The following is a 21,104-nucleotide window of genomic DNA, read 5'->3' on the forward strand; positions in this document are numbered from 1 at the left end:
TGTTTCACTGTGGGCTCGAAATTTGGCACTTCCTGTTTCAATCTCAACTTGCCATTGAATTCCAATGAAATCCCACAAGATTTTGTTTATTGTCAAACCAGGCACTTCCTGATTCAACATTTGACTTTTTTTATTTTTTTTTATTATTGAATGAGACAAACAAAAATGTTAAACAGAAACCTTACAGCTGTTTGGACACAACAGCAAAACCAACATACCAAAGAAGAGGTTAATTTAAAAAATCAGATCAAAACTAGGGGGAATTATATATTAAAAAAATCTGTCCAAAGTTAAACACATTTGACATTTACTGTTTCACTGTGGACTCAAAATTTGGCACTTCCTGTTTCAGTCTCAACTTGCCACAGAATTCCCAGGACATCCCATGACATCTCATATACTGTCAATGCAGGAAGTGTTCAACATTTGACATTTCCTGTTTCACTGTGGGCTCAAATGTGGCACTCCCTGTTTCAGTCTCAACTTGACATTGAATTCCCGCAACATCCCATGAAATCTCCTGTCTTGTCAATCCACAAAGTGTTCAACATTTGATATTTCTTGTTTCACTGTGGGCTCAAAGTTTGGCACTTCCTCTTTCAGTGGGAACTGTGGCACTGTATTCCTGCAAGATCCCACGAGATTTCATTTATTGTCAAACCAGGAAGTGTTCAACATGTGACTGTTTTAACACAGATTTTTAATAATCAATGAGAGAAACAAAAGTTACACAGAAACCTTACAGAGAATTAAAGACAACAGCAACTAGAGACATTTATCATGAAATGCCCCACGTGCGGTACTATTTTCCATGTAAAGTGCAGTAATATGTACATGTGTGGGGTAGGTATTTGGTTGAACCCTCATGTGTTTGATGTAAACTGGGATACACAGTGGAAAAACTGGAGATTGACATTACATTTATTTAGAGGATGTGGCCAACAGTGACCATAAAATGTTGGTAGCCTTCGAACAAATGCAACTATGCAAATGCAACTTGCTTCTCTTGGATTGTTTGTTGCTGTGACGCCACTCTGAACTTCTCACGCGGTGCTGTAATTAAATACAGCTACTGAGGATTGTTTTTCACCGGCGTAGCTCCACATGAAGCCCAAGGCGTCAGCGCAGTTCCACCGGCGCGGCTTTACCGAGGCCCAAGGTGCCAGCGCGGAGTTATCTGACCATGGGTCCGAAGAAGGCACTGACGGCGGAGGAGGGAGACGATATCAAAAAGTCCCTGGACTTTTTGTCTGAGGAAATCTCTGTTGTTAAAATGCAGCAGAAATCCATTATGGAGCTGGTGGAAGAAGTGAAGGCTCTCCAGATCCAGAATGCAGAGAAAGACTGGCGTCTGGTGCACCTGGAGAACCGTGTTGCGGAGTTGGAACAGTACACAAGGATGAATGACGTTATTATTACATCTGACCAAAAGAAACGCAGACATCGCCAGGAAAGCTCGTTTCTTAAAAAAGCAGGGAAAAATTCAGCAGACATGGACATCCAACTGCAAAACATTTATCAAATTGAATGGAACACCAGAACAAGCGAAGGTTATGGTAATCAGGAACATCGAGGATCTGGACAAATACGACCAATAAGGTATGAGGACACAAACACATCACAACACCATGACACAGACCAGAGGAACATATTCATCTACTACATCATCTACATCTGGAGACAAGAAGGATATAACTCAAAGGATTGCTGATCATGGAAAAGTAGAACTGAGAACATTTAAATACACAGACCACAATGTACTGGACTTGGAGCACGATATAGACCCGGACAATAATTTCTTCTCAAATATCAATGACAGTTGTTGCTATTATACAGATGAACAGTTTAATCAGATCATTAAAACAGATAACAAATTATCAATAATCCATTTCAACAGCAGAAGTCTATATGCAAACTTTAACAACATTAAAGAATATTTAAGTCAATTTAAAAAAATATTTAACATAATTGCTATATCAGAAACATGGATCAATGAAGATAAAGGAATGGATTTTGAACTGGATGGATATGAATTTAATTGTGTAAACAGAATAAGAGTGGAGGAGGAGTGGCTGTGTATGTGGATAAGAACATGGATTATAAAATAGTAGACAATATGACAACTGTGATTGATAACTTATTAGAATGTATAACTATTGAAATATGTGAAGAAAAAAGCAAAAATGTATTAGTCAGCTGTATATATAGAGCACCAGGATCTAGTATTGAAACATTCACTGACTGTATGGGAAAAATGTTCTCAAAAACTAATCAAAAAACTGTGTTCATTTGTGGTGACTTAAATATTGATCTGCTCAATCCAAATAAGCACAAAATAACAGATGAATTTATCAGTATAATGTACAGTATGAGTTTATATCCAAAAATCACCAGGCCAAGCAGAATTACATCCCATAGTGCTACCTTAATTGATAATATATTCAGCAATGATATTGAGAATAACACTGAGTGGATTATTAATCAATGACATTAGTGATCATCTACCAGTTTTCATCGTTTATAATAGAAACCATCGGCGGAATCAGCCAGAGGAGAAAATAAAATACAGGTGAGTGCGGACAGAGGAAAACATGAACACACTAAAGAAGGATTTACAGGAGCAAAACTGGGAAAAGGTATACAGTGAAAGTGATGTTGATAGTGCATATGAAACTTTTTTACAAATATTTACATCATTATATGATAAAAATTGTCCAATTAAACAAGACTACAGAAAACAAAATCCAAGATCGACCATGGATGACGAAAGGGTTACGAAATGCATGTAATAAGAAAAATACACTGTATAGAGAATTCATAAAACTAAAGACTAAAGAGGCAGAAAATAGATATAAGAAATACAAAAATAGATTAACTAATATTATACGGGTATGTAGGAAGGAATATTATAGTAACATATTATATAATAACAAAAACAATATTAAAGGAATATGGGATATATTAAATAGCATTATCAAAAATGGTAATAAAAAACAGTTACCCTCAGTATTTCATTGATAATAATGTCAAGAAGGAAAATAAGGATGAGGTAGTCAACGGTTTTAATAATTTTTTTGTAAATATTGGACCAAGCTTGGGAGAAAAAAATCCCAATTCCCAACCTGAGGATTGGGATAATAATCTCATAGAAAGAAGTCCCTGTTTCAATGTTCCTCACAGCAGTGGATGGAAAAGAAATTATAGACATTGTGAATAATTGTAAATATAAAACATCTACCGATTTAAATGAAATTGATATGGTGGTGGTAAAACAGGTCATTGAATGGATTGTAGAACCATTAACATACATCTGTAACTTATCATTTCAAACCGGTAAATTTCCCAATCAAATGAAAATAGCTAAGGTTGTGCCGCTGTATAAGACTGGGGATAGACACCACTTCACAAATTATAGACCTGTTTCTTTGCTTCCACAATTTTCCAAATTATTAGAAAAGTTATTCAATAATAGATTAGACAAATTCATAAATAAACATAAATTACTTACTGATAGTCAATATGGATTCTGAGCACATAGTTCAACATCACTTGCATTAATAGAATCAGTTGAGGAGATTACAAACGCCATAGACCACAAATTACATTCAGTTGGAATATTCATAGACCTTAAAAAGGCTTTTGATACAATCAATCATGACATATTAATCAGTAAATTTGAACAGTATGGGATTAGGGGGTTGGTGTTGCACTGGGTGAGAAGCTACTTAAGTAACAGAAAACAGTTTGTGAAGTTGGGGGAATATACATCATCATGCTTGGACAATGCTTGTGGCGTCCCACAGGGGTCAGTATTGGGTCCAAAACTGTTTCTAATTTATATAAATGATATTGTCAATGTTTCCAAAATATTAAAATTAGTATTATTTGCAGATGACACAAGCATTTTTTGTTCAGGGGGGGATTTGCAGGAGTTACTGAGGAGGATCAGTATAGAAATGGGAAAATTGAAAATATGGTTTGACAGAAACAAATTATCATTAAACTTAAGTAAAACAAAATACATGTTATTTGGCTATTGTAATACAGACATACAGGTTCAGTTACATGTCGAGGGGGTAGATATTGAAAGGGTACATGAAAATAAGTTTCTGGGGGTGATAATAGATGATAAGATAAACTGGAAGACTCATATAAAACATATACAAAGTAAACTGTCAAGAAGCATTTCAGTTCTAAACAAAGCGAAACATATTCTGGACCACAACTCACTCCGCATTCTTTACTGCTCACTGGTTTTACCATATTTACAGTACTGTGCAGAGGTATGGGGTAATACTTATAAAGGTACAACTGTTATGTGTCGGACGCAGCTCGGAGAACCGACCAGCGTTTGAAGGACCCAGTATGAAATAAGCAGAGCACGGTACAAAGGCTAACTGAATTTAATACATAACAGTGATAATAACAAAAAGGTGCGGTCTGGCGTGGTGCGCTCCCAGCAGCGCTAACGGTCCGGAGCCAGAAGCTGTTTCGGACCCAAGGACCCCGCCGACACCCCCCAGGTGGCCGCAACAACCGAGTCTGTGAAAGAAGGAACCATTATGTGAGTCCACACTCTACACACAGAACACTTAAAGGTGTACAAACAGCAAACACTTCCTGGCTTGATTACTGATCAGCTTCCCAACCTGCAGGCATGGAACATCCAGTTCACAAAACTCCACTGCAGTGGAAGCTGATACATGACTAACAAACAGCTCAATACAATAAGGTGTGAGGGACACCACATTTACTGACTGTATAACTGTTAGTCACAAAATCTAACGTACCTCAGGAAGTGTGCTGACGAGCGTGAAACCTCACCCCCTCCTCTTTCACAGACTGTGCATCAAACCTGGACGTTCTCAGCATCCGCTGCTGATGAGATGGCTCCCGAGACGACGATCTCACCCGTCTGGTCACAAGGTCGAGTCTCTGGCAAATACACACTGTGCACTCCAGTCTTAAATGCCAACATGTTCCAATCCATCCAGATGCACCACAGCTGTGAGTCCTGACGAGTCGCAGGTGATCAGGGTGAGGTCCTGACAGCCTCAGCAACACAGCCACTCAGTCCCAAACGCACGCCACCTGGGAGGAAAACCAAAAGACAGAAACAAACCGGCAGCCAGGCCCCCCCAGCCATATAACAACAACACAATCACTATCAGTAATGCAGAAAAGAGCTATAAGAATTATTCATAATACTGGCTATAGAGATCATACAAATCCACTATTTTTACAATCCAGATTCTTAAAATTCACAGATTTGGTTCATTTTCAAACAGTACAAATCGTGTATAAAGTAATAAACAATTTACTTCCAGCAAATATTAAAAATATGTTTTTTAACAGATCAGGGGATTACAGTCTGAGGGGTAAATTTAATTTAAAGCATCAGTGGGCACGAACAACATTAAAAGGTTTCTGTATTTCTGTCTGTGGGGTGAGGATGTGGAACAGATTGGGAGTGGGGCTCAAGCAATGTCCAAGCATGAACCAGTTCAAACAGCGGTACAAAAATATGTTTTTTTCTAGGTATAGGGAGGAGGAAGGGTAATGAGGGTTAGGGTGTTTTTGTTTTTTGCTTCGGCTTGTAAATATATAGTATTTTGTATGTAAGTAGGTATGTGTAGGTGTATATTTATGTTTGTGTATATATGTGTGTATATGTGTATGTATGTATATGTGTGTGTATATGTATATATATATGTGTATGTATGTTGATGGATATATATATGTATATATATATATTGATATCGGTTTAGGTGTGTAGGAATCTATGTGTATATGTGGCAAAGGGTATTACTGGTTGTGGGGAAGAAGGGGTAGGGATAAATAAGCTGATGCTTCACCCTACCCCTTTTCGGACATGTTGGGTACACAGTAGGAACTTTTTTGTTGTTGTCTTTACTGATCTATCTTGTAATTGTTGTTGTATCAAATGTTCGAAATAGTTTTCATTCATTCATTCATTCATTTTCATTCATTCATTCAACTATTGGTAATTTTTTAAAAGTAGGTCAAGGTCACCAGCCTTCGAACCCATGCGAAGTATTCCTCCAAGGCATGTACCCACCAAATATGAAGTTTTTGCAAGCAATAGGTGCTCAGCTATGTTGCGGCAAAGGATTCGGCAGTTGTGACCTTGGAAAGTAGGTCAAGGTCACCGGCCTTCAAACCCATGTGAAGTACTCCTCCAAGGCAAATACCCACCAAATATGAAGTTTCTGTGAGCAAAAGGTGCCGAGCTACATTGTGGCAAAGGGTATGACAGTTGTGACCATTGGTGACCTTCAAAAGTAGGTCAATGTCACTGGTCTTTGAACTTATGTGAAGTACTCCTCCAAGGCAGGTACCCACCAAATATGAAGTTTTTGCGGGCAATAGGTGCCGAGCTACATTGCAGCGAACGAATTGCGGCCGGACAGACGGAAGGACGGATGGATGGACAGACAACCCGAATGCCATATGCCCTGCCTGGCAGCGCAAGCGCCACGCGGGGCAAAAGAACAACATACCAAAGAACAGGTTAATTTTAAAAAGCAGATCAAAATTAGGGGGAATTATATAAAAAAATACTGTGGACTTAAATTTGGCACTTCCTGTTTCAGTCTCAACTTGCCGCAGAATTCCCACAAGATCCCATGAGATCTCACATCCTGTCAATGCAGGAAATGTTCATCATTTGACATTTCCTGTTTCACTGTGGACTCAAAATTTGGCATTTCCTCTTCAGTGTGACCTTGCCACTGTATTCCCGCAAGTTCCCATGAGATCTCGTCTGTTAATCCAGGAAGTGTCGATCCAGGAAGTGTTCAACATTTGACATTTCCTGCTTCACTGTGGTCTCAAAATTTGGCACTTCCTGTTTGGGATGCAGTGTACCATGAGCAAGCTCCACGCCACTGCGCAGTGCTTCACTGGTATTAGTAGTTCAACCTGTGTCCTGTTGAGCTACCTCCTCTACTTATGTGAGCTAGAACTTGCAAAAGTTGACAAAGGCATATTTATTTTGCTTTGAAAAGGTGTTGATGATGTCCAATAATTTGACCATTTCCCAATTCATATGCCAATTAATGGTCATTTGTGAGAATAGTACTGCATTTTTTTCATACAGTGTCAGACGTAAGCTCTATAGAGGCTTTGAGGCCCATTTGTGTTGGTGCTTATTCCCAGATACTATAGCGTGAAGCAGATGAGAGTCTACAACTCTACCTGGAAGGAATGCCAAACCATCATCAGTGACATCCCCAACCAGGGCCTTGGGTACCTTGAAAGTCACTATATAAATTTAAGTTAGTATTAATGCTAGACATTTACAGGTGGGGGGGGGGGCTGGGGACTTGAACAATGCAGATCAAGTGTGTTGTCTGCAGACACAGATAGTTAACCAGAACCACATGCATAGAATTGAACCTCAGTCTGTATATTGGCAGTCCAACTCCTTTCCCACAGAGGTTCCTGCTCTGCACACAGGGTTAGAGTTAGTCAAATCTGTTCAGACACATTTTTGAGGTTGCAGACATGTTGCATACAGTTACCCCACTTCCTCCAAGTGCGTTTAATGGCAGGTACAGAGTAATGACCTGTGTCTAATTCCACAAAAGTGCTGTGCTGGTAAGTCTAAAACAAGAACCCCAAGCCACGAATCCAAGCTGTGTAGGAGGCAGTCTGTATGAGTACATCCTGTAGAAACTCTCAAGTATGCAGAATGTCCACCACAGCCCATCTTCCATTCTTTTGAGTGTGTCCTTTCAGAAAACCTAAACTTACTACTTCACATTTTCTTGCAAAAAATGCAATGATGTGCCTATTATCCCATCTTTAAGCTCTATTAAGCCTTGTTTTAGCAACAGATGTGCCTGTTCAAAGGAATAATTTATTCCATCCACTAACTGCACTTACTTCTTGATGAGATGCATTTTGGCCATACGTTAGAATTTATTTTCAAGACTAGAAATGAAAGCACAAAGCTTTTGAGCTTGTATGCTTTTAGTCAAAATCATAATTACTGCCTGAAAAAAAGATTCCATTAGCTCCACATGTTCACAACAAGGGGAATAATAATTGCAGTTTTAGCCTGTGAAATAAGTTATCACAACTGGTAGTGTATTCATTCAAGCCATTACATTTTTTATATCATTCATCCCATTTAGCAAATTATATTTGCACTTTGCATTATTTCTTTTTTCTGTTACATCATCAGTTTATTAAACATATTAATTGTCCTTTGAGATTTAATGCATTCCAAGACAAAGGTGGGCAATCCCTGCTTCAGTGAATAAAAGTCCAACCATATAATGTTTCTACCTCTCCACCTAATACAGGTGATTTCACAGATTTGGGCATCTACCTGTTTGAAGAGTTGACCTAATTAGAATCGGATGGTTTAGTGGATGGATGGAAGAAATGTGTTTGGAGTTTTACTCGCTGAAGCTGGGATTTCCCACCTCTGGACAATTATTGGATGAAAATAGAAACTATGCTAGAGCAGAGTCAATGGAAAATGGCTGGCATTTCCACAGTGCTTTACAATGATGTCTCACATTCACCAATTCATACATGCATCGGTGTCAGTGTGCAGCCATGCAAGATGCTCAACGGTACACTGGAAGCAGTTTTTGGATTAAGGGCTCATTTATTGTCAACACTAAATATAGATAAGAACATCTGTACCACTGGGCAGTGTCACCAAAGTTCAAGCGAGACACAAACTTAAAGCAAAAGTATATGAATAAGACCACTAATAATGGTATATTTTGATGTATACTCTTGTCATGAAGTATTTAATGGCCACACAGGCCACTATGTGCACTGATGACTGTGCTTTTGTTTCTTTTGGGGTAAATACAGTATTACAACTTCTTTGTTGCCATGTTTGATGTTGTCAGAAACTTTCAAGACATTTTATTCTGTCATTTAGTGATATTTTTCTTAATGTCTTTGCTGACGTAAAGGATGTGTGGGATATGTGGACATGTGATGTTTACACCAGTTGAAATTCATGAATAGAATTACGTAAGCAAGTGGAGCATAAATAAACACCTTCCTCAGTGGCACTTTAGTGATGTTTCTGACTAACAGGGAATCTAACTGATGATCCCAAGTAGAGTAGTAAAGGAAATGCTGTGCTTAGAAGTGTTGGCACTTTATATATGTAATTTCGTACATCGCAAGTATATCAGAGTCTTGTTCATGAGTGGAGGTAAGCTTGAGCATGAGATCAGTAGACAGACAGGGGCAGCTTCTAAGGTCCCGCGGATGCTGTTCTGGACCATCATACTGAAGAAAGAGCTGAACCAGAAGGCGAGACTCTTGGTTTACCAGTAGATTTACACTCCTATCCTCATCTATGGTCATGAATTTTGGGTAATGACTGAAAGAAACAAGATTGTAGATACAAGTGGCAGAAAAGAGCATTGGGTATGTGGGCTTACACTCCAAGACATGCTGAGAATCTTAAATATCAGAGATGGACACAGAGTCAACCCACTGATCCTTTGTATCGAACACAACCTGTTGAGGTGGTTAGGACATTTTTTGAGGATCCTCCCTGGTCATCTCCCTAAGGGCCTGGTCCCACTGGGGAGAGGATTAATTGCTCATGAATTGAGTACACAAATTACGGGCATTCGTTGTCGTCCGCAACAAAAATGGCTAAAAATGACAAATGTCCCAGTATGAATTCTGGATATATTAATAATGTATAGCGAATATATGATGAATAATCACGGTTGTATAACGCATGTAGTGAGGAAACTGATCTGACGCATTGCTTATCATGGCAGTATTACAGGTGTATTATGAATGCATCACACACGTTTGCGCATGCACAGCATCTGCATTGCGGTCATAAAAGAAGCGCACTCGGACTGTCGGCATCACCATTCACACCAACAATACAGCCTCTGGAGCATTTGCTGGACTTGGACAAGTTGATTGGAGTAAACAAGCAGTGAACAGGGTGAGCGGTGACATCAGTGGATCACACCAGAGCACACCTCGTCTGAACGATTATAACAAGAAGTTAAATCTGTTATAAACAGGAATAAATGCTGTAACAGCTGCAGACAAGAAGGAAAAAACATGCAACTGTTTTATCAAGCCTTGGCAATGTAAACAAGTCAAATAATTACCTTTGTAGATGGCTCAAAATGCTTTCTGCAGCCTGTTAGCCATTCGCCCTTTTTTGGCCGTTTTCTACTTCTTTCGCCCAACTTCGTGTTATGTGTGAAGGGGCCATGAAGCCCGTTTGTGTTTTACGCATCCATGACATACTCTCAGACGGTTTCTTCCTTCAACGGTATTCTCCACCTGAAAGCCAATTCATTCAGTGTGAAGCACATTCTGAACAAAACAGTTGAGCTGCTGATTCTCACTTTGAGATGGGGTTGGGGGGTGGGGTATTTCAACAGCACCATTCATCATTAAACTTTTTACTTCACTAACTTATAGACATTCATTTTGTCCTGTCCTGTCACTCAGTTTCTCCATTCTGCCAATGTCCAATTAAATCTCTTTCTTCTTCATTTCTCTGCTGCTCCCAGAGGGATGTCTGGAGGACAATGCAACACAGTGTAAGCATTCCATTACTCCTCTTACTTTTACTAAGTCGTTCATCTTGTGGTGTTTTAATCAACTTGTCCATAGAGCCAAAGATATTTACATTATTTAAACTTGATATTGATTAGTTTTATTGTGACACGCTGGTTTATTTACTGCTGTTGAACCATTTATTTTCCTTATAGCAATGGTTCTTTGTGTAAAATTGACAAGTTTTCTTTTTGTTTTCTTTGTGAAAAATAAAATAATTTATGTTAGCTGTGCGCTGCATCAGCAGGTTCAGTTGTTGCCTTTTAACAAGTCCCAGTATTTGGATCCTGGTGATTTTTCTGTTGTTCAAAGTCTTCTCTTTTTCATAAATGAAACACAGTTAGCTCAGGTTGATTGGAGACCATCACTGTATGCTGTAATGGTCCTCATGCAGATAGAAAGAAGGCTTTTGACAGTTTGAACCAAATGCACCAATTGCATCTGATACGAAAAGGAAACACTTTGCTAAATAAGTCACTGGCTACGTTTACATGCCGTTAATATTTGGGATAAGGTCAATATTCCGGTTTCTGAATCATTAGGAATAACCCATTTACATGCTTAAGCAGACAGTTACTCCTGTATACATGGTCGTTGGTATCATTTGGAATATCCCCATCGAAACAGCGACGCACGTCTTCCACCAGTGCTTGATTTGGTCTGTCCTTCATGCAAATCCTGCTTTGCGTAACTTTTCCGCCACCTTCTTGTAAATGTCACTATCTTGGTACTTTCTACCATCAATAAAAGACATTATATTCATGTCTTTCACGAAACTAATGAAGTACAGTGGTCCCTTGTTTATCACGGGAGTTACGTTTTAAAAATAACCCGCAATAGGCAAAATCTGCGAAATAGTCAGCATTAGTTTTTACAATTATTATAGATGTTTTAAGGCTGTAAAACTCCTCACTATACACTTTTCTCAAACAGGCATTAACATTTTCTCACTTTTCTCTCCTGTGTAAACACTTTTTTTTCTTCTACGCGAGAAGATTATAAGCAGACATACGCAGAACACAATGCACGTGCTCTCCCTTCGCTCACTGTCTCCGGGGGTATGGATGCGGGACCCGCGAAGAATCCAAGTCATGGCCACGGAGCTCTGCGGCTGCGGTATACCGAGACCCTGCGGCGCTGTGGATTTTTCCGCAAATACAGGAGTGCTCCGCATCAAAACAGCGAGCGTAGTCTCTGGACCTGTTGCCAGAGTTGGCACAGCTCCGCACAGCAGAGAGGGGGGCGGTGTGAGTTTCCCGCTGTGGCAATTACCGAGCCCGCAGACTCAGTAAGCGCACTGGAGGCAGTGAGAACAATCGCGGTGATGCCGACCGGTGCCGCGACCGGCCTGCCTGATAAGGACGCAGAACACAATGCGCTGTCCTCTGCTTCTGTGCTGTCTGGTGGTAGTAGTTGCCGTACTCAAAAGACCAAGAATCCTTGCGGATAGGACATGGGCAGAACACAAAATAATGTTCCTTTCTATGGGGATATCCCGATGCACGTTTATATGACCTGATATTCGGGTTAGAAAAGGAGTTACCCAGGGGTCTTATTCGGGTTTTTAAAAACTGGAATATGAGCATATTTGGGTTTTTGCGGGTTTTACATGGCCGTGCACAACTGGGTTATTGCTAATATTCCGGTTATGAAAGGGTTATTGGCTGCATATAAGCGTAGTCACTGTATCAAAAGGCCTGAGGTGCTCAATGAAACAATCAACTTAGACATGCATCTTATGTTTTGAAGCTTTCAAAGCATAGGATGCTTTCAAATGTTAAAACTGTAATTGGAACATTTGCTTCAGAAAATGATTCTCTTAATGAAAGAAATAGTGTGAGAAATGTTACTGTTTTGATAAACTCCAAATACTGAATGAACCAATTCCTTCACAAAAGGTTTGTATGCAACTTGGAGGGGACCACTGCTGCACAATACATCCTTAGTTACTGCCCTCTTGGAGACTCTAAATAATTTACTCATATATAGTGATATATGTATGTCCGTGTGTGTTTTCCTGAACAGTACATGCTGAGGTTATGCCCAGCTCCAACTGTAGGCTTATATGGGTAAGAAAGATGCAGTTCCAAACAAAGATATTGGAAGACCAGTCTTTGTTTTTGTTGCACAATTAACAAAGACACGAATTTGATATCAAAACATGATTATGAGAAGACAATTTGAAATGCCAGCCTTGATTTCCTGTTATTTACTCCTTGAGTGGTTACACGTATTTTCCATACCACAGAATGTTGAGGAGCGCGAATAGAACACATGACTGAAAGGTGGGTTTTTTTGTTTTGTTCAGTAGGACATGCGCAGCTGTCAGTACTGGCTGTACTGACGATACAGCCAGTTTCACTCGATGGCCAGCTTGTTGAAACGGTGGAAACTTTTAAATATCTTGGTACAGTTCTTGACAGTCACTTGAGCTTCTCTGAAAACACTGATTCTATCTTTATTCTATCTTCTGAGTCGCAGATTTTAGCTTGTGTATTCTGCACATATTGAGAGTATTTTAACATTTCACATTTGTGTTTGGTTTGGTCACTTGAGTTGTAAATGTAAGGACAAAACCCCAGAAGCCTCTGGCCCACATTTACACTGACAGGATGAGGAGGAAAGCTCAGAGAGTCCTGGCAGACAGCTCTCATCCTCTGTCCTGTCAGTTTGAGTTCTTGAAGTCTGGGAGGCACTACAGAGCTCCTCTGGCCAAAGGTTCTTTTAAAAAATCTTTTATACCAAATGCCGTCGCCATAATTAACTCAAAGTCACCACTCTACAAAAAAAAAAAAAAAAACCTGAACTGCTTTACTTCTGTTTTATTTGATTTTATTAGATCTTATTTTACATTTTATTTATCTTACTAGGTCTTATTCTACTTCTTCCTTTACTTCTATGTATTTTATGTATCTTATCTTTGTTTTATTTGTGTGTTTGTATGACTGTGTTTGTATTTTAGTGTTGTCTTTTTTGTGCTGGTGAGCCGAAGACAATTTTCCACATCAGTGGACAATAAAGAATTATTCTATTCTATTCTAGTCTATTCTTGACTCACATGTGTCCAATCAGGTTGCGTGTTTAAACACACATTAAATATATATGAAGATATGGTGGCTGAGTGATTAGCACTGCTGCCTCACAGCAAGAAGGTCCTTGGATCGCTTTTCCCCTTATCCTTTCTGAGTGGAGTTTCATGTGAGTTTCTGTGAGATCCCTCTGGGTGCTCTAGCTTTCTCCCAAAACCATGCACGTTATGTGAACTGTTGACTCTAAATTGACTGTAGGTGTGAGTGTGGCTGTGTTTTATGTCTGTATGTGGCAGTGAAATGGATTGGCGGCCTGTTCGGGGTGTACCCTACCTCGCGCCCAATGACCTCTGGGATAGGCTCCAGCTTCCCCATGAGCTATAATTGGACTAAGCTAAAAAGAACAAACCATCATGAAGACCACATTGCCCCAGTGCTCAAGCGCCTTGGGGCAACTGTTTGTTGTGATTTGGCGCTATATAAAAAAAAAGTTGATTGAAGTTGATTGATTGAGTGACAGAAACAAATTCTACTGAAGGAGAGGCACTGCGCATATACCGGGTACAGCCAACAATGTAGAATGTCCTGAAAATGAAAAATTACTGGTGTGCTTAGAAACACACATGGAATGGGTGTACCAAAGAAAAGCAACAGTTATTGATAAATATTGATCAGCGATAAGCCACAGGACTGCTGGAGGAAGGTTTTATGGACTGTTGTTACCAAGAATAACCTCTGTGAAGTGATAGAAAAGCAAATGTGTGCAGGAAGAAAGGATGTGTGCATGACCAAACACTTACAAACTCATCTGAAAAACATGGATGAGGTAGTGCTGCAGTTGTGGTCGGAGGTTTACATATCTTCATCACGGACATGAATGTTAGTATAATTTTGGGTGATTAGTGATGTCCTGGAACTGCCAGGGTGGAATGATTGTGCAGCATGCCTCATTAACGACTTAAAAAAAAAAAAACAGAATGGGGTGCACAAGTTTCAATTTATTTTGATGTTTTCTAATCCAGACAGGCTCAAAATCCCACTTAAAGGGGATGAGTTTTGGAGCAGGGGCTTCTTTCCTGGTCAGCACCGTCTCAGTTCATGCCGATGTAAAACTCTCTTCAGGGGAGGTGATGGTCTAGTGGTTAAGTGTTGTGCTTCAGACCAGAGGATCCTCGCTTCAAACCCCAGCCTGACTGGAAAACCACAAAGGACCCTTGGGCAAGGTCCTTAATCCCTGAGTTGCTCTCGGTGTGCAGTACATGTCTTGTATGACAGAATCCTGACATCAGTGTGTGAGCGTGTCTGTGTGATTGGGTATAGCATAATTGCAAAGCGCTTTGAACGTCTGATGCAGATGGAAAAGTGCTACATGCTGTGGAGGAGAGTAGAGATCAATCACTAATGATTAAATGCAGAGTGGTGCATGCAGAGCAAAAAGAGAAAGAAACACTCAGTGCATCATGGGAACCCCCCAGCAGTCTAAGTCTATAGCAGCATAACTAAGGGATGGTTCAGGGTCACCTGATCCAGCCCTAACTATAAGCTTTAGCAAAAAGGAAAGTTTAAAGCCTAATCTTAAAAGTAGAGAGGGTGTGTGTCTCCCTGATCCAAATTGGGAGCTGGTTCCAGAGGAGAGGAGCCTGAAAGCTGAAGGCTCTGCCTCCCATTCTACTCTTAAAAACTCTAGGAACTACAAGTAAGCCTGCAGTCTGAGAGCGAAGCGCTCTATTGGGGTGATATGGTACTATGAGGTCCCTAAGATAAGATGGGACCTGATTATTCAAACCTTATAAGTAAGAAGAAGAATTTTAAATTCTATTCTAGAATTAACAGGAAGCCAATGAAGAGAGGCCAGTATGGGTGAGATATGCTCTCTCCTTCTAGTCCCTGTCAGTACTCTAGCTGCAGCATTTTGAATTAACTGAAGGCTTTTCAGGGAAGTTTTAGGACAACCTGATAATAAGGAATTACAATAGTCCAGCCTAGAGAAAATAAATGCAAGAATTAGTTTTTCAGCATCACTCTGAGACAAGACCTTTCTAATTTTAGAGATATTGCGCAAATGCAAAAAAGCAGTCCTACATGTTTGTTTAATATGCGCATTGAATGACATATCCTGATCAAAAATGACTCCAAGATTTCTCACAGTATTACTAGAGGTCAGGGTAATGCCATCCAGAGTAAGGATCTGGTTAGACACCATGTTTCTAAGATTTGTGGGGCCAAGTACAATAACTTCAGTTTTATCTGAGTTTAAAAGCAGGAAATTAGAGGTCATCCATGTCTTTATGTCTCTAAGACAAGCCTGCAGTTTAGCTAATTGGTGTGTGTCCTCTGGCTTCATGGATAGATAAAGCTGGGTATCATCTGCATAACAATGAAAATTTAAGCAATGCTGTCTAATAATACTGCCTAAGGGAAGCATGTATAAAGTGAATACAATTGGTCCTAGCACAGAACCTTGTGGAACTCCATAATTAACCTTAGTCTGTGAAGAAGATTCCCCATTTACATGAACAAATTGTAATCTATTAGATAAATATGATTCAAACCACCGCAGCGCAGTGCCTATGGCATGCTCTAATTTCTGTAATAAAATTTTATGGTCAACAGTATCAAAAGCAGCACTGAGGTCTAACAGAACAAGCACAGAGATGAGTCCACTGTCTGAGGCCATAAGAAGATGATTTGTAACCTTCACTAATGCTGTTTCTGTACTATGATGAATTCTAAACCCTGACTGAAACTCTTCAAATAGACCATCCCTCTGCAGATGATCAGTTAGCTGTTTTACAACTACCCTTTCAAGAATTTTTGAGAGAAAAGGAAGGTTGGAGATTGGCCTATAATTAGCTAAGATAGCTGGGTCAAGTGATGGCTTTTTAAGTAATGGTTTAATTACTGCCACCTTAAAAGCCTGTGGTACATAGCCAACTAATAAAGATAGATTGATCATATTTAAGATCAAAGCATTAATTAATGGTAGGGCTTCCTTGAGCAGCCTGGTAAGAATGGGGTCTAATAGACATGCTGATGGTTTGGAGGAAGTAACTAATGAAAATAACTCAGACAGAGCAATCGGAGAGAAAGAGTCTAACCAAATACTGGCATCACTGAAAGCAGCCAAAGATAACAATATGTCTTTGGGATGGTTATGAGTAATTTTTTCTCAAAGAGTTAAAATTTTATTAACAAAGAAAGTCATGAAGTCATTACTAATTAAAGTTAAAGGAATACTCGGCTCAATAGAGCTCTGATTCTTTGTCAGCCTGGCTATAGTGCTGAAAAGAAACCTGGGGTTGTTCTTATTTTCTTCAATTAGTGATGAGTAGTAAGATGTCCTAGCTTTACGGAGGGCTTTTTTTTTTATAGAGCAACAGACTCTTTTTCCAGGCTAAGTGAAGATCTTCTAAATTAGTGAGACGCCATTTCCTCTCCAACTTACAGGTTATCTGCTTTAAGCTGCGAGTTTGTGAGTTATACCACGGAGTCAGGCACTTCTGATTTAAGGCTCTCTTTTTCAGAGGAGCTACAGCATCCAAAGTTGTCTTCAATGAGGATGTAAAACTACTGACGAGATAATCTCTCACTCACAGAGTTTAGGTAGCTACTCTGCACTGTGTTGGTATATGGCATTGGAGAACATAAAGAAGGAATCATATCCTTAAACATAGTTACAGCGCTTTCTGAAAGACTTCTACTGTAATGAAACTTATTCCCCAGTGCTGGGTAGTCCATCAGAGTAAATGTAAATGTTAAGAAATGATCAGACAGAAGGGGGTTTTCAGGGAATACTGTTAAGTCTTCAATTTCCATACCATAAGTCAGAACAAGATCTAAGATATGATTAAAGTGGTGGGTGGACTCATTTACATTTTGAGCAAAGCCAATCGAGTCTAACAATAGATTAAATGCAGTGTTGAGACTGTCATTGTCAGCATCTGTGTGGATGTTAAAATCGCCCACTATAATTATCTTATCTGAGCTAAGCACTAAGTCAGACAAAAGGTCTGAAAATTCACAGAGAAACTCACAGTAACGACCAGGTGGACGATAGATAACAACAAATAAAACTGGTTTTGGGGACTTCCAATTTGGATGGACAAGACTAAGAGTCAAGCTTTCAAATGAATTAAAGCTCTGTCTGGGTTTTTGATTAATTAATAAGCTGGAGTGGAAGATTGCTGCTAATCCTCTGCCTCGGCCCGTGCTACGAGCATTCTGACAGTTTGTATGACTCGGGGGTGTTGACTCATTTAAACTAACATAGTCATCCTGCTGTAACCAGGTTTCTGTAAGGCAGAATAAATCAATATGTTGATCAATTATTATATCATTTACTAACAGGGACTTAGAAGAGAGAGATCTAATGTTTAATAGACCACATTTAACTGTTTTAGTCTGTGGTGCAGTTGAAGGTGCTATATTATTTTTTCTTTTTGAATTTTTATGCTTAAATAGATTTTTACTGGTTGTTGGTGGTCTGGGAGCAGGCACCGTCTATATGGGGATGGGGTAATGAGGGGATGGCAGGGGGAGAGAAGCTGCAGAGAGGTGTGTAAGACTACAACTCTGCTTCCTGGTCCCAACCCTGGGTAGTCACGGTTTGGAGGATTTAAGAAAATTGGCCAGATTTCTAGAAATGAGAGCTGCTCCATCCAAAGTGGGATGGATGCCGTCTCTCCTAACAAGACCAGGTTTTCCCCAGAAGCTTTGCCAATTATCTATGAAGCCCACCTCATTTTTTGGACACCACTCAGACAGCCAGCAATTCAAGGAGAACATGCGGCTAAACATGTCACTCCTGGTCCGATTGGGGAGGGGCCCAGAGAAAACTACAAGAGTCCGACATTGTTTTTGCAAAGTTACCCACCGATTCAATATTAATTTTAGTGACCTCCGATTGGCGTAACCGGGTGTCATTACTGCTGACGTGAATTACAATCTTAACAAATTTACGCTTAGCCTTAGCCAGCAGTTTCAAATTTCCTTCAGTGTCGCCTGCTCTGGCCCCCGGAAGACAATTGACTATGGTTGCTGGTGTCGCTAACTTCACATTTCTCAAAACAGAGTCGCCAATAACCAGAGTTTGATCCTCGGCACGTGTGTCGCCGAGTGGGGAAAAATGGTTAGAAATGTCAACGGGTTGGCGGTGTACACGGGGCTTCTCTTTAGGACTACGCTTCCTCCTCACAGTCACCCAGTCGGCTTGCTTTCCCGCCTGCTCGGGTCTGCTGGAGGGGAACTAACAGCGGCTAAGCTACCTTGGTCCGCACCGACTGCAGGGCCCTGGCTAGCTGTAGGATTTTCCAAGGTGCGGAGCCGAGTCTCCAATTCGCCCAGCCTGGTCTCCAAAGCTATGAATAAGCGACACTTATTACAAGTACCATTACTGCTAAAGGAGGCCGAGGAATAACTAAACATTTCACACCAAGAGCAGAAAAGTGCGGGAGAGACAGGAGAATCCGCCATGCTAAACCGGCTAAGAGCTAATAGATGCACTAAGCTAGCAGATTCCTAAAAACACACAAAGTGAATAATGTGTAAATATTTTAGAGGTGATTCAGCAGAGGGAGTGCTTTAGTTAAGGCACGTGAAACAAATCGTTATCTAGATCAATCTAACTGCGCAGATTAAACAGCTAACAGATACAGCAAAACACCGCTGTGCTCCAGAACAGGAAGTGATACAGTACCGCAGTGAGAGCCAACCACCAGTAGAGGCAATAGCAACAATGTGCAGGAACCAGGCCGAAATGGCAAAAATTGCCATAATCGGATGCAGTCGGGAGGGAAAGAGGTGTGGTCAGCCATGTCAGAATGCATCCAGATTACCTCGTCCACACCTGCACAATGGCATCCAAAGTGTATGTGGACAACAGGTAGATGACACAGACTGCCGTCAGATGGCCATAAAAGGTGCCGAAGACTGCTCGATGTCCAAACGTCTCAATGGCAAACATGGGCCCAGAGTGGGAGGGAGCGCTGTGTTCCTCCCTTTGCACAGTCCCTGCCGGTACTGGACACCAGAGTACAACCAACGTATGGACCGGACCCATGCCATATGTGTCAAAGCTGCGCCTGACACATGGTGTGACTGCTTGGCCCACTGTGACCAATCGATCTCAGAGCTCAATCAACCGTGATCAGATCGTGTCAGATGTTGTTTTGATGCCGTCAGAAATATGTAGACTGTGATCAGATGATGCGAAAACTGCATATAGATAGCAGGAGGTGGTAAAATCACAAGTCAGAATTTCAATACATCCACTTGGGAAATGATTCACAATATTAATACCAACACTTTGGCATCAAAATTAATCCCATATCTTGAAAATAACCCACCACCCCTTGAATGTAACAAAGTATGATCTATTTTCAATTATCTGGCTATTCCGCTATGTGTAAAGTTTGTCCATGCTCTTCAAAAACTTTATAAACACAATTCTTTCACAAAGGTTTTATTTCAATAACACTGCGTGAATAACAGAACATAGGAGAAGGCCATGCTCTTCAAAAACTTTAAAAACATAAACTATTGTCAAAGGTTTTATCAAATTCTTTAGCCTGAGATCTTGTTTTTGGCTTGGCCATGACACTTGATTTACTACAACTTGCCATGCTGTGACTTGAAATTACATGTGTAATTGCATGATAACTGTAATAATATCAGTATTTTTGTAGCTTTTGTGACTTCTCTAAAACAAGTACTACCAAGTCAGGGGCATTATATATCATAAACTTGAATGTTGTGTTCAATGCAGGGTTCATCAAAACTAATCATGAAGTCAAAACAATTACATTCTAATATTTCGAAAGATGTTAAAGTTACAGTATATATTGCAGTTTTATTTTTTGCATGGGGTGGGGTTTTTTTTTGTCATGGTAGACACCCACTTCCTATATGAATTATCTCCCAAATTACACAATGCACAATCTCTGAAGTGGATGTAAGCATATTTGAAAAAATATATTTTCTACCATTACCACCTCCTGCTAATATAGACTGCCATCAGATGTGCATCGCATCTCCATGGCACCAAGAGTGTTTTGAACATGTGCAACACACTCGGGACAGCTGAGTGAATAGGACCAATTATGTAGATGTTCAGACTGCCATCTGTTGGTTTTTAGACCGCACCTCAATATTTCCCGATTGTTGCGCGATGTGTCATTTTGATGCAGTTCGGCCTTAATCGTTGTATGTGTGATGGGGGTATTAGTCTTTACTGAGTTTCTTGGACTTTCCCATTTTCTGAGTATTGTTCAGTCCAATGAGTGCTGTCAAATGCATAATTTTTATGCTGGCAAAGAGAAACTACCAGTTGTAGTCAATCATCATCACTACTGAGGAGTTAATAGGGCTTTCCCTGGTCACATTAAAAGAACCTTCAGCATCACTTATTACAACCCCAATTCCAATGAAGTTGGGATGTTGTGTGTGAAATGTAAATTAAAACAAAATACAATAATTTGCAAA

At 40.1% G+C, this 21,104-nt stretch overlaps 1 protein-coding gene across 2 annotated transcripts in view; it reads left to right on the forward strand.

The window, feature by feature from the left end:
- The window catches only part of gpc6a (glypican 6a), a 743,431-nt gene that overhangs the window by 611,166 nt on the left and 111,161 nt on the right, over window positions 1-21,104 (forward strand). The window contains exon 7 of one of the 2 annotated variants that reach the window (XM_034192493.1): window positions 10,551-10,580. The exons of the other annotated variant lie outside the window; for it this stretch is intronic. Coding sequence (XP_034048384.1) covers window positions 10,551-10,580 — 30 coding nt within the window. The remainder of the gene's footprint in view (window positions 1-10,550; window positions 10,581-21,104) is intronic. 2 annotated transcript variants of the gene reach the window in all.

This window comes from Thalassophryne amazonica, chromosome 2 (assembly GCF_902500255.1).
Source record: "Thalassophryne amazonica chromosome 2, fThaAma1.1, whole genome shotgun sequence".
NCBI classification, from domain to species: domain Eukaryota; kingdom Metazoa; phylum Chordata; class Actinopteri; order Batrachoidiformes; family Batrachoididae; genus Thalassophryne; species Thalassophryne amazonica.